This window comes from Plenodomus lingam (assembly GCF_022343315.1).
Source record: "Plenodomus lingam strain CAN1 chromosome Unknown contig_30, whole genome shotgun sequence".
NCBI lineage: Eukaryota > Fungi > Ascomycota > Dothideomycetes > Pleosporales > Leptosphaeriaceae > Plenodomus > Plenodomus lingam.
In genome coordinates, this window is record NW_027093945.1 from 342,667 (window position 1) to 356,201 (window position 13,535).

The 13,535-nt window shown below is 55.4% G+C and overlaps 4 protein-coding genes across 4 annotated transcripts; 2 read left to right on the top strand and 2 right to left on the bottom strand.

The window, feature by feature from the left end:
* Nucleotides 1-977: 977 nt before the first annotated feature.
* IAQ61_008406 (uncharacterized protein) lies at nt 978-1,587 on the bottom strand (the record flags this gene model as incomplete). The annotated part of the gene is made up of 2 exons (XM_066097987.1): nt 978-1,254; nt 1,397-1,587. The coding sequence occupies 2 exons, from the start codon at nt 1,585-1,587 to the stop codon at nt 978-980; spliced, it is 468 nt and encodes a 155-aa protein (XP_065952032.1).
* A 637-nt stretch (nt 1,588-2,224) lies between these two features.
* On the bottom strand, nt 2,225-6,290 carry TIF32 (eukaryotic translation initiation factor 3 subunit A). Its single transcript, XM_003838396.2, has 4 exons — nt 6,091-6,290; nt 5,787-6,015; nt 3,358-5,729; nt 2,225-3,309 (listed from the first exon to the last, which is right to left on the bottom strand). Exons 1-4 carry the CDS (start codon nt 6,126-6,128, stop codon nt 2,664-2,666), a joined length of 3,285 nt encoding a protein of 1,094 aa, XP_003838444.1. The 5' UTR covers nt 6,129-6,290; the 3' UTR covers nt 2,225-2,663.
* A 490-nt stretch (nt 6,291-6,780) lies between these two features.
* GNG1 (Guanine nucleotide-binding protein subunit gamma) lies at nt 6,781-7,931 on the top strand. Its single transcript, XM_066097988.1, has 2 exons — nt 6,781-7,415; nt 7,501-7,931. The coding sequence occupies exons 1-2, from the start codon at nt 7,246-7,248 to the stop codon at nt 7,568-7,570; spliced, it is 240 nt and encodes a 79-aa protein (XP_065952033.1). The 5' UTR covers nt 6,781-7,245; the 3' UTR covers nt 7,571-7,931.
* Nucleotides 7,932-9,345: 1,414 nt separating this feature from the next.
* Nucleotides 9,346-12,727, top strand: IAQ61_008409 (uncharacterized protein). Its single transcript, XM_003838398.2, has 3 exons — nt 9,346-10,341; nt 10,414-11,383; nt 11,436-12,727. Exons 1-3 carry the CDS (start codon nt 9,862-9,864, stop codon nt 12,044-12,046), a joined length of 2,061 nt encoding a protein of 686 aa, XP_003838446.2. The 5' UTR covers nt 9,346-9,861; the 3' UTR covers nt 12,047-12,727.
* Nucleotides 12,728-13,535: the final 808 nt, after the last annotated feature.

A 13,535-nucleotide genomic window follows, 5' to 3' on the forward strand; every position in this document is an offset into this window, starting at 1 on the left:
CAACAAAAGCCACACAAGGCGGCGGTAAAGGCGAGAGGGGGAGGCTGTTGGCTTTGACTTGGGGCGCTGAGCAGTCTGTCTGACAGGGGTGGCTGACTGCAGCGAAATGAGCGCGGTGAACGGTGCGTCTGGCGGCTTGGGGGTCAGGACAAGATTCTCCGAATCGCGCACAGTCAGACTTGTCAGAAGTGAGGTAGCTATTGTGGGTGGTAGTGTGGATGTGTGTGTGTGTGTGTGTGTGGGTGTGTCGGGTGAGGTAGTAGAGTAGATGGGTATTACTTGTTTGTACTAGTCCTACCGGTACTATTCTTACCGTGAACCATGTATATACCATAGTAGGCAAGCTGGAGGGAGGAGTGGAAAGACGAGATTCACATTGCCCACCTTGCCTCCCCTCCTCTGCCCGAGGTGGGAGCCATTGTGGGTGAAGTAGTCGGTCCTACCCAACTCGCACATACAACCATGAATTCCATTGTCAGTCGTCGCCATCAGCTGGGCTGGCCGCACAACCTCAACACCATACCCAATCCACCACTCTGCCTACCACCGAGACGGGCACCAGCGAAAGAACGAAAAGGCGGGCGGGCAACATCAAATGGGCGTCAGGGATGGCCCCCTCCCCCAGTGTCGAGACCACGTTCCAGATCTCGCCGACACGTGCGCCCGAATGATCCACAGATTCCACCACCAGGCATCACTGCCACCACCACCCAACTTACTATGTAGAGTAGAGTACTTTGCTTGCCGGCTCTACGCCACCCCATTTCCCCGCCTCTTCTGCATTCCAACTTTCTCTCTCTCTCCTCTCTACTCTAGTACATGCTCTTCGTCGTGTTTCACCATCGCCCAGCCTAGAATCTTCACCATGTTCACCGTCATCATACCTACTCTAGTAGCTGACTCCTACTACCGCCCCATACACATACATGACCCACCCGTAGTACTCCTACATACAGACATACTACCTACACACCATCCTAGTACATAGTACCTAGCACATAGGGCTGCCACAACCCAGCCCTTTCTAGAAGCTCGCCACAAGCTTCAGCCTTGCCGTTTGGGTTGGCCCACTCGACCGTGTGCGGCGTGTCCTCAAACTCTAACCTATCCTCCAAGGCCGAGATCGACCGTCGAGTCAACTTCCGTCCACCGATGAGCGAAGCTTTGGCGGGTTTTTTTCCCTTCTTTTCCTTCTTTCTCCAACGACGGGGGCTCGTGCGGTCAATCTCGAATTTGGCTGTCTTTGGCAAAGATCTCGTACGCAATCATCTTACCCGGTGAAACGCATTCGAGTTGAGACTTTGGTGGGCTTACAAAAGGATGACGAGGGATGGGGCATTTGTTAGACAATACTCTACCCAGATATCATGTACAACAATCATCACAAGCCTACTACATACGTAGCATCTGTGCCCCTAGAATAACGAGTTGCCTAGCTTCGGGTATCAAACAGCCGACACCCAACCTACCTCCAAACTCTACAAACTTTCTTCCGCCCTCCACCGAGTCAAAAGCTGCCCAGAGAATGAACAAGAAAGCCAACGGCGGCAATCTCAGCTGTGCAGATACACAACACTGCACATACATAGATCAACCCTTACTGTGCCTGTCCATCTGCCCGTCATCCCCGTCATCATCGTCATCCCCATCTCCAACCCCCCGGTCATCTCTCCGATCGCCGTCAGCACAGGTACACACACACGCACTGCACTCCCCCCCCCCCTCTCAAACTCGGTCATTCTCCACACACAACACGCACGCACGCACATCCACACGCGACAAACCTACCCCAGCCAGCAAGCCAGCGCAAACCCCGCTGTCCTGTTTGGGAAAGATGGATGGACTTGGGATTCAAGACCGGGTAGGGGTTTTGGCGGATGCGTGGTTCTTTGTATGATGGGGGGAATGGAGGGATAAGTAGTTTAAGTAAGGATGGGTAGATGGATAGATGAAGATGAATGGCTAGGATGGATGGAGAATAGACACACAACCCGTAAACCCACTCATCAACCCACCCCCCCTCGTCCCAAAGGAAAAGAGATAGAAAAAACCACACTTCAAACACACGAATGCGCACAAAGTCGCAGACCTACTTGGCTAGATGGTCCATCCCTACCCTGCCTTTTCTGCGTAGACCTGGTTTGTACCGAACCATCCACGTCAAAGCATGCTAGCACAGCACAGGACAAGGACAAGACAAGCCAGAGATGATTTTTTTTGGCAATGGAGTTTCAATCTTCATCGTTGCTGGTCATGTCAATTCCTCTCCTAAAAATTATAATTCACGGCATGATTGGAAGACATTCATGTATTCCATCTTCACTGTCCCAACCACTCAACACTCAACACTCCCTCATGAATCCATGCACACAAAACATACATCACAGCCACCAGACACAATGACAAAATCAAATCTCTTTCTTCAACATCAACATCGACATCAACAGTCGTCACGTCAAACTGCTTTCATGCACTCGAGGGGCTACATACAGCGTCCATGTCATGGGCTCATATTCGTCACCACTTGAATAACAGTGTTGGCGAAAAAGGATACCCAAAACGCCCATTACCCCCATGCCGTTTTCCCTCGTGTGTCATACACACGAATACGTCATCAACCGAATACCATCTTTGAAGGAGAATCCTCCTCCATCGTCTCTTCCTTACTCGCCACGTCGGAAGCGAGGTACATACTTGCCTGGAGCAGGTGCCTGCGTAGGAGGCCTAGACTCACGCTCTCCATCAGCCTCGCGGGCAGGAGGAGCATCACCACGGCGGGCAGGAGGAGCGTAGCTGCCAGCATTCGCCGGAGATTCTTTCCTCTCCCCCGCATCTCCCCATCGGCCGCTGCCACCGGCACGAGCCTCAAAACGACCCCCAGTGGCGGGAGACTCGGTTCGTTCAGGGCGCTCGGCGCGTGCAGGAGGGGCGCGACCACTACCGCTAGACTCACGCTCACGCCATCCTCCTCCAGGGGCGGCACCGCCAGCTTGACGCAGAGCGGGGGGGGCGTAAACGCTTCGCTTGGGTGCTTCGGCCTCCGCTGCCGCAGGAGCAGCAGGAGCAGGCGATGTGCTCTCAGCAGGCACGGTCTGGCCAGCAGCCTTCATGGCCTCGCGTTCGCGCCATGTGGGCTTACTGCCAGCGAGAGCAAGACGTGGTGGACCAGCAGCAGGTTCTTTGGTCGGCTCACGTGCGGCAGTACGGTCTGGAATACGGCTGCCACCAAGACCAGCTCTCTGTGCGGCAATCCTTGCTTCAGCAGCCTCCTCCTTCTCACGCTGGATGCGAGCTTTCTCGTCGAGGGCCCTGTAAATGGTTAGTGTATTGTCTGTCAAAATCGAGTGATGTACTGACTTTCGCTCTTCATCCCTCTTGGCCTTCTCCTCACGCAGCCTGGCTATCCTCTCCTCTTCAGCCTTGGCCTTGGCCTCGGCTTCTTGCCTCTCGCGCTCCTCCTCTTCCCGCGCACGACGCTCAGCCTCCTCGCGTTCGCGCTTCTCTCGGAGGAAACGCTCCTTGTACTCCTTGACGCGCGCCGCCTTCTTGCTCTCAAGCTCCTTCTGTGCAATCTTCTGGCGCTTCTCAAACTCGGCCTTGCGCTGCTGCTTCACAGTAGTGACAAACTGCTGGTAAGGCGCCACCAGCCTTGACAGACGGTGCTTGAGCGCAACATCTTCCTTGTGCTTTTGTTCTGCTTCCTTGAGTTCCTCAGCCTTGGCCTTCTCATATGCAGCCTTGTCGGCCTCCATTTGCTTCTCGTAGTCCGCCTTGAGGTACTTGACCTCTTCTTTGCGGTAGGCTCGCTCCAAATGATCAATCCTCTTACCCGCGATACGGAGCTGTTCGCCAAGCTGGCTCTTCTCCTTCTCGAGCGCCTGGAGCTTAAGAATGCGGATCCTCTGCGAGTCCAGGTCGGTAAGGTCATCGGGAATCTCAATGTCAACCTTGGTGGTTGCCTTGAGCTCCTTGATTTGCTTCTCAATCTCCTCACGCTGGATGCGCTGTTGCTCGGCCTTGATGCGCTGCTCGGCACGGTTCTTCTGCTCCTCAGCCAGACGGCGGGATTCCTCTTCCTTGATTTGCTGCTGACGAATCATCCTCTTTGTTTGCTCTTCATTCTCCTTGGCTTGCTGGGCCTTCAGCGCAGCCTCCTTCTTCTGTGAGATGATTTCCCGACGGCTGAGGATCTCCTTGTGCTCTTGTTCGAAGCCTTCCTTCGCCCTAGCTTGTGCGGCCTCCTTGGCCCGGATTCGCTCCGAGTTGAAGGATGGATCGACATATTGGCATGTGACGAAGAGCGATTTGGCGAGACGAGTAAGCTGAGATCGGACAATTTCCGCTGGTGTGCTTTGTAGACGCTGTACAGAGCGCGACTCCGTCTCTGCTGAACCAGCACCAGAACCAGGGTGCATGGCCTTGGCAGATGAGAAGACGTCAGAGTCGAAAGTGAGAACGCCAGTAGCGTGGTCAGTTCGAATGGCGAGGTCGCCCTTTTTGCAGCCGTTCATGATGAACTTCTCAATGGTGCCAGCGCTGACGTGGAAGGGCTCTGGGAATTGAGCAAGGCCGAGAACGAACTTGATCTCAACAGAGTCGTATACCTGAGACAGCTGCTGGAACAGACGGGTGAGGATGACCTGCTGGAGGGGTCCAACATATTTCTGCATGCCCTCATCGGCTCCAATCTGAGCAAGAATAGGAGAAATCTTCTTGCAAATGGAGAGGGGGTGGAAGTCAACCTCGAGGATGTTGTAGAGGTCACGGATCTCGGGACGGACACGCTTGAGCAGACCCTTGCTGAGAGCGTCCTTGAACAGGATAGCTCGAGTGGGAGCCTGTGACATGCCGAGCAGGTTGGTCAGACGAGAATTCTTGTTGTTCCTGGCCTGGTCAACATCGACAAGGGCACCTCGTGAGCGGGATGTGCTGATGACGGGAATGGCGAGGGCCGAGAGAACGACAAAAGAAGCAGCCTTGGTCATATCAGCCTCGGTCACGGCAGGGTTGTCCTTCTTTGGGCTCTGTCCAGATGCTACCGCAGCGGCAGACTGGCGCAGAAGATTGTAGTATCGGGACCAGGCGGCTGCGTGGAACAGGTAGTTCTCGCTGACCAGGAAGATACGGGTGAGCTTCTCAAAGTAGTTGGCCATCATGACGTTCTTGGCGGGCCGCTTGCTCAGGCTGAGAAGCGTGTGAATGTCCTCGACACTGCGGAAAGCCTCTTGCCAGAGCTCGAGCTCGACAGCCACATTGAGCTGCTGGAAACGTGTGTCGAGATGACGTTGCAGCGTGTCGGGGTCAGACAGATTGATGGCGTGCATCTGCGAGGAGAATTTGGCGGCATTCTGCAAATGGTTGCGGAGCAGCTCGCAGAGACGGCGGAACTCGGTCTTGCGGGCGTATTTGGAGCAGAATTGGAAGGCCTGGTGGGCGGTCGACTGGTACATCAACTCGAGACGAGCGTTGTTCTTGAAGATATCCAAGACGGTGCGGTAGGTCTCCCACAGGAACTTGAGCCATGGTGTGACAATGGCGCGGTCAGTGCGGTCGCGGGACTGCTCTCCAGAGACGGTGGAGAGGAGGATCGACTCGGGGGTCTCGGAGGCCTCGAGATCATCGACATTCTGCGAGGAAGTGCCTTCGAGGGAGGACTGGACCTCATCTGCCTTGGCCTGGGCCTCGGTGACCTTTTGCTCTGCAAGTTCGATGAAACGCTTGAAGACCAGCTACGTGGTGTTAGCTGACATGACCGGCCCAACCCCCCCTTCCTGTAGTGAGCGTACCTCGATGGTGCCCACATTGGTGTTCTGTGCCGTGTTCTTGTACTGGTACAGACCATCCTTTGCGAGTTTGCCCTTGCGGAGATCGACACACAGTTCGACAAACAAGATCATCACCGGCTCGAGCGAGGCGATGGGGCTGTTGCGGGTGCGCTTCGAGGTCACATGTTCGTGCAGCAGTTGGAGGGCAGCCTGCTGCTGCTCGACTCCGATGAGTTCTTGGGCACGCTTGCTGTCACGGTTGTCAGTACACACAGCACAGTATATTTTTTATGGGTGGCTGTGGTGGGGGTGAGGAGGGGCGCACAGAGTATTCTCAGGCTTGCTGTGTGGCGGCGGCGCCATGCTGGGCAGCTGGAGGGAGGGCGGTGGTGCCCACTGCAGGAGTCACGGAGGGCGCGAGGGCTTAAGAGCAGGCGAGGTTGGGCGAGGCAGCAGGTTGTTGTTGGGGGGGTTGCTGTCGCAGGATCTCACGGCCAAAAGTCGAGATGTGTGGTGACGGATGGGGGCTGCAAAAAGGACTGTGGCAGCAATATTAGGTAAGCGAGGTGGTCGCCGTACAGTAGCACATAGTGTTCCTCCCCCCCCCCCCCCCGTCGCGGCGAGACAGGACATTTGCAACCTTCTTCTCCCCTCCCCTCCCCCGCAATAGCGCGCCCGGGCAGCAACGCGTGCAAAAACTCAGACGGCGCACAGCCAGTAGGGTACACTTATGTACTATGTAGCAGCGGCGCATGTGGTAGTGACCTCTCTTGTCGCCATTGCGCCTAACAAAGGGCGTTGTGTGCCCAAGCTAGAGCAGAAGACGAACTGTATTCTCTCTGTATCTATCCACTGTTCTGTGCAGGTAGCTGCATACTCTACCATTGCATAGAGCCTTTTGCTTTTGGGCAGAAAAGGTTGTCGCTAGTTGGTGGAGAGTCGGTGAGGCAGCAGTTGAGGGGGGCCAGTCCAGGGCGCTCGCTGAGTTGATGCCTATAAAGCAACTAGGCCGCTTTGGCTGCTCACAGACCAAGGGGAGCACACCCCATCCTCCTACTAGAACTTCTTACCAACCTCTCCTGGCCCTCCCGACTCCCGAGCTGCCTTTTGCTTCCACTTTGTTGTTGTTGTCGTCGACGTCGTCCTTTCGCCAGTCTGTTCCCATCTCGCCCATCGCCAACGCCCTCGCCCGGTCGTCGCAGCAGCAGCAGCAACAGCAGCCCGTCACTCGCGCAGAGGACAACTGGCGGCAGGCTTCCCATCTCGGCTGGCCGTTGACGCTCCTTGGATTCACGCAACCCTGCCCTGCCCTGCTACAACGACAACGTCGACGCCGCACCACCGTGTACGTCGCACGACCGCGTAACCCACACCTCCAGCACTGCTCCACTGCACGTCGCACGCTCTCCTCACCTGGCGGCCACGTTCACTCCTTTTTACGACTTCCCTTCTTTACCCCCACCGTACCCTTTAATTCACCATGCCCGCCATCATGGCTGCTGCGCCCTACGAGATACGGACGGGCGGCGACGGCAAGAGCAAGAAGCAGAGCATGGCCGAGCTCAAGCTGCGACGCCTTACTGAGCTCAACCAGCGCCTGCGCGAGGACCTGGAGCGTCGCAGGATACCCGTCTCCGAGGCTGCGTTAGAGTAAGGCCCCACGTCTCCATGTTGGGTGTTGCCGGTGGTCGGGCAGCACCTCTCAGAGAAGGTTTCGCTAACGTCGCGCTTGCAGTTTAATCGCCTTCACCGACAAAGAACCCAAGGACTGGATGGTACCATCACGATGGGGCACGGTACGATAACTGACTGTCCCCAACACGCTCACCTGCGCCACTGCTGACCCACTGGTTAGATTGACAAACGCGACGACCCTTACGCGCCACAACAGAGTAGCGGCTGCTGCATCGTAATGTAACGACGGGAAAAGGAAGATGCAGAGATACTGGAGGCTCTGTTCTGTCTGTGTCACGGCGTTCTGTGGGGAGGCGGGGGGGAGGCCCTTTTACGGCCAAGTCTTTAGTATTTCATTCACCGGTTTTTTTGGAGGAGGTTGATAATACCCATGGTATGCCAGCAGACCTGGCAGCAAGTCCATCGACCAGGTTTCGTGTACTATTCAGCAATGTGTAAATTAGGGAAGCGCGGGGGGCAGCGCGGTGGCGGGGGGGTTTTTTTTTTCTTTCTTTTCATCCTGTTTTCTTCATTCGGCCTTTGCTGCCTTGCTATGTATCCAATCACGAGATCAAAAAGCCGTCTCATTACCCAGTTCATTCCCCAGTGCGACAAGAATCACAGTGTCAAAATGGAAGGATCGAAGAATGCTTGCTAGCCATGTTTGCGACAGGTACCAGGACTGTAGGTACATGGTATTTACTGTAGAGGGTACACCATCCTGGGCCCAGGCTTGCTCGAAGGGGCAGGTCGCTACCGAGCCAAACGAGAGGAAACCGACGACTTGCATTTGCAATCTATTGCCTCTCTCCACCATTGCAAACGACGGCTTTTGGCCCGCTGCGGCTGGCTGGCTGCACGGAAATCATCACGTGCAGGTGCAGGTGGAGCACTGTGCAGATGCAGGCAGGTAATAAAGAAGGAGAAGAAGGAGTAGAAGGAGAATCAACAGCGTCTTGTTCTTCAAGAGACAACAATGGAAATGGAAATGGAAATGGAAATGGAAATGGGTCGACTGTTCTGTCCCAGCTCGCCGGAAATGGTCGGGCTGGGGCGGGGGGCAGAGAACAGAGATGTGGGCGAACGACGCACTGATGAAGGGGGGGGGCTTGCCAATGGCCACCAAGCCAGACGTGTGCAAGGACTTGCGAGGCCGTCCACTCAGCCAACGCCCACACACTCGGCTCGGTTGTTGCGCTCTCGGTACGCCCTTTCTCGTCCACCTATTTGTTCACTCCATCTACTCCATCGAAGAGACTGTAGTACGCCAGGGCACAGGGCACGGAGAGGCGCCGAAGAATGGAAAGGCTCAGCCACTTCGCCAGACTATTGGCTCCCTACAGTCCACACCACACGGCAGTCTGACCTTTTGGCAAAGTGTCCAAAGAAGCACGCACCTCTTTTGCCAGATGGATTATCGCAAGCTTGAGTGTAATGGGAAAATGTGCTGGTAAATGAGTCTAGGCCGCGGAAATGGATCTACCCTATTTACTGTGTCATGGCATTGGATGGTAGCTAGGTAGGTACAGGACAGGAGTCGCATTTGATCATGTTCCTGCATCCCCCGCATTGGCACGAGTCGACGACCATGTCTGAAGGACGTGACAGCCGCAGATTGTAGAGGGCAACTGACGCTGGGTCGGAAAGCAGCTTTGGGAGGAGAGTGGGATGGCATGTCAGCATGTCAACAGCAAAACGACTGTTCGCACATAGCGTAGTACACACTCTACCTAGACACTGTCGGCCGACGAAGCGGTTCCCAGCGCGCAAGCCACAAAATGAGTGTCAGCCCGCGCCTTGGTCGCGACCTGCGTGGGCATACCTGGTATGGCCCCCCATGTTGATCAGATCATCGTGGGCATACTGGTATGGCCCCCCATGTTGATCAGATCATCGTGGGCATACTGGTATGGCCCCCCATGTTGATCAGATCATCGTGGGCATACTGGTATGGCCCCCCATGTTGATCAGATCATCGTGGGCATACTGGTATGGCCCCCCATGTTGATCAGATCATCGTGGGCATACTGGTATGGCCCCCCATGTTGATCAAATCATCGTGGGGGGAGAGGGAAACTTCGCCGTCGCTGCATGGCCTGGTTGTGCCGCGCCTCAACGTCTGGTCCTTGACTCGTCTTCTCCTCACGCTTCTCTTCCACTGCTGCACTGCTGCACTGCTGCACTGCACAGCACAGAGTAGACGGGAGAGCACTTGCTTGGAACGCCATCTCTCTCCCCCAGCCTGGCTTTCTCTTTGCAGCCAACGACTTCTCCCGATGCGCAACGACCAGATCCCGCAGTCGTACCTAGCGCAGTAGTAGTCGGCTCGCAACTGCCCCACCGTCGCAGAAAACTGCCCGTCGCAAGAATCCGCCCTCTTCTACAACCTCCCTTCCCACCCTGCACAGGGTCCCGAGAAGACATGGACAGCACGTCGCAGCCTTGGGCGGGCGGCGCAGAGCCGTTTGCCATGGACACGACGAATGACGACTTTGCCAACTTGATTGACTTTGATCTGGACAGCCTCGGCGACTTCACCTACACCCATGGCGAATACAGTCAAGCCGGGCCCGCTCCTCTCCCCGACCTGGTCGACTCCTCCTCCTCCCTCGACCTCAACCTGCATGCCCAATTCACCACGCAACTTGCCCATGACCACCACAACAATGACATTGCCTCTTCCAACAATGGCTTCTTCGACTATGGCATGGGCCAGTACAGCCAGGCAGGCACCCCGTCATTCCCCCACGCGCAAGAGCTCATGTACCACCCCCACCATGGCGTCCCACCCACGCCCAACAGCGTCGAGATGCACGGTGACCCGCACCGCTACATGCAGCAGCATATGGACACCCAGCACAACCTGTCCGACCAGCGATATCATAGGAGGAAGGATGACGCAGTACGTGGCGGCCGATACGGCACTCCCATTCAGTCCCCCTTTCCCAAACACGCATCCAACTGACCAGCACAGTCTTTTACCCCACTTGTCTCGCCAGCAGTCACGCCCCACGATGCGCGCTTCCAGATCCCCGACTTTCCCATGACCTCGGCCTACTTCAGCCCCCTCACATCACCCGCACTCAATGCACAGATCAGCCAGCAGGCACTGCAGCAGACGCAGCAGACGCCCTCGGTTAGCTCGACGGGACATTCGCCCATCGACATCGACATGGACATGCTGGGCGAGCCGGCCAGGAAGCTGAGGAGTACCAACAAGCGGACCACACCTCGCAGCGCCAATGCCAACGGTCGCGTGCGACAATCACCCATTGTGAAACCGAACAGACGGAAAGCAACAGTGTCGTCGTTGATTCCACCCAAGGAAGTCACAGAACTCATGCAGGAGGCGCGATCAATACGGCCGGCCGCTGGTGGGACCCGTGACCACTCCGAGACCGATTCTATTTCTCCAGAGCCAATGCTATCAGAGATGCGGCCACCCCCCAAGCCGAGCTCCTTGACAGCTTCTCCTGCAATGGTGGCTATGCAAAGCGGTCCAAGCACCGCACCCGCTACACCGGCTTCCTTGATGCGCATCCAACCCTCTCCAAACTTTGGCGGTTCAACGGAGGCGCCTCCCCCACTCGAAGATCTTCAGCTTCCGGAACCTTCGTTGGATCGCCCAGGGCTGTCGAGATTAGACACGGCAATTCGTGACCTGGACGCAGACATGCCGCGCGTGACTTCACGGAAAACACCCAAGTTGAATCCCCTAAGCACGCCCGGAGGAGGAACCATGTCTGGCAGGCCAAGCCCCATGCTAGACGCCATGTCCACACCCACAAGTCCAGCCTACTCTACGACGAACGGAAAGAAGGAAACGAAGGCTGCACGTAATGCAAAGAAGCGCAACAGTGTCAGCACCAATCTGGTCAGCCCTGCCCTACGGCCCAAAATCTCGCCAGTGATAAAGCCCCTGCTCCCCGAGGGAGCGAATGGCAGTATGTACATTTTCTCAAATGAGGTCGGTTTAAATATACTAACAGCCAACAGGCAGGACCGACAACACACACGCACTGTTACTGGCCTCAAAGTCGAACTATCAGAACATTCTGGACGGCACCACGGTTCCCGGCGTCGTGTACCCTACTTCCCTTTCGACCAACCTTACCTCAAAACGGACTTCCCACAAGATTGCCGAACAGGGTCGTAGGAACCGAATCAACATGGCGTTGCAAGAAATGCAAGCCCTTCTTCCCTCTCCGCTGCTCGCACCCACACCGGACGCCAAGAGTCCCGAATCAGCCGCCCAGCAGTCGAACAATTCAAAGGCTGCCAAAGTGGAGAGTGCGATTGACTATATCAAGCAGCTCAAGCAAGAAGTGTCTGAGCGGGATGAGTTGCTCAGCAAAAAGGACAAGGAGATGGATGATTTGAGGAAACAATTAGCCGCCCTCAGGCGAGGTAGCTCCGTTAGCTCTGTACCTGAACAAGAGCAGGAGCAGGAGCAGGAGCGGGAGCGGGAGCATGACCGGAAACGGGAGCGGGAACAGGAGCAGGCACAGGAGCAGGAGCATGAGCATGAGTCTGAGCCGGTAACAGATTTAAAGGCCGAACCAAGTTCAAGCTCGAGCACAAGCCCAAGCACAGACAATGGAACCTGAAGGCTAGCAGCAATACCCAGATCCACACCATCTCCATACCTACCATCAACTTGCAGCCCTCGAAAGGCAATCGACCCACTGCACACACCATCGGCAACACCCAGCCAAAGGCCCCTCTCATCAGGGCACCGCACGCATCCTATGGTTCATGCAGAGTATCCCACCACACATACACGACTGCACACTCCATTCTCTGCACTCTTTGCCTCCAAGAGCGTCGACACAATAAACCCCAGTTGATTTGCGGCCGAAGATTGTGCATCTGCACCTTGCCGTTGCTCACACACGCGCGCGTGTAGTTTATTGGCCCGCCCCGACGGCGATTGAGTGAGTGAGTTGAGTTGAGAGCAGGGCTACTCGGGTGTGTGTGGCTCGTGGCTCATGTCTCACGCATATTGACGCATACACATGTATAGATGGATGAATAGAGAAGTAATCATGGTGAAATATATTGTAATCAATGACTGTTTTGGCACGATTGCTGTCTGTATTCTTTTTTTTTTTTTTCGGATTTTGGATTCATGTGCGAGGGAGGGAGATGGGGTTGTGTGTTGTGCAGAGTTGTGCAGAGTTGGGGAGAGTTGTGGAGGGGGTGGAGACGGTGGAGACGGTGGAGAGGATGGGAGTAGGAGAAGAGGTCGGAAAGGGGGTGAGGGTGGGAAGAGGATGAAGAAGAGGATCAAGAAGAGGAAGAGGAATGGAAATCAGACTACTCAAATGAATAAACCCACCCCAAGCCGTCAACCCTCTTACCAACCTCTTTCCCACCTCTTTCCAACCCTAGTCCAACCAAGCTGAATTCAGACCAAACAATATACATTGACCACTGTAAACAAGTGGCGCAACGAGCAGCGCAGGCGGACTTGGTCTTCTTTGACACGACTTCATGCTTGGCGAGACAAAGAAGCAATTCTTCATCATTGCCCATGATCAAAGGCCGTCTCTCTTTTTTTTTTCATTGATCCATCATCAAATTCACATGCACACGTGCACACGCATACAAGGCAAGAGACAGGTCCAACATGACAAGGAAATCGTGTATTTCTAAAAGAAGAAGAGAGAAAAAACAAGCCAGCAAACTAAGAGCACTGTGAACCACAACACACCCCATCCGTCCCCGTCTTGGTCTTCCCAGCAGAATGGCAGCAAGCCAGTTGTCCGTCTTCCGTCCCCGGAAGCAGGATTCCCCTCAGAGGGAAAAATCCATCGCCAGAAGCTAGCCACCCGCCATTTGCTGCCCCTCCAAGTCCACCAGCCCAGCTTTGACTACCGACTCTCCTCGAGATACAATTTAGATATATACGTCCCCCTTAAGCTTTACCTCCCCACAAGCTGGCAGACACGTCCGAAGGGGGAAAACGCAAGGAAATGGTGCAAGAGTCGCAAGGAAAAACACAAGGGGCAGGGGTGATTAATGCAAAGGTAAGAACTGTGGAACCAAACTAAGACCAGTCATCATCTGAAAAAGCTGCCCAGTAAGGGTAGTCGT

Coding starts and splice junctions, on each gene's coding strand:
- TIF32 (XM_003838396.2), bottom strand. CDS start 6,128: ATGGCGCCGCCGCCACACAGCAAGCCTGAGAATACTCT. Junction 5,730..5,786: donor CCAATGTGGGCACCATCGAG/GTACGCTCACTA, acceptor AACACCACGTAG/CTGGTCTTCAAGCGTTTCAT. Junction 3,310..3,357: donor AAGAGGGATGAAGAGCGAAA/GTCAGTACATCA, acceptor AACCATTTACAG/GGCCCTCGACGAGAAAGCTC.
- GNG1 (XM_066097988.1), top strand. CDS start 7,246: ATGCCCGCCATCATGGCTGCTGCGCCCTACGAGATACGGACGGGCGGC. Junction 7,416..7,500: donor GTCTCCGAGGCTGCGTTAGA/GTAAGGCCCCAC, acceptor TCGCGCTTGCAG/TTTAATCGCCTTCACCGACA.
- IAQ61_008409 (XM_003838398.2), top strand. CDS start 9,862: ATGGACAGCACGTCGCAGCCTTGGGCGGGCGGCGCAGAGCCGTTTGCC. Junction 10,342..10,413: donor ATAGGAGGAAGGATGACGCA/GTACGTGGCGGC, acceptor TGACCAGCACAG/TCTTTTACCCCACTTGTCTC. Junction 11,384..11,435: donor CCCCGAGGGAGCGAATGGCA/GTATGTACATTT, acceptor AACAGCCAACAG/GCAGGACCGACAACACACAC.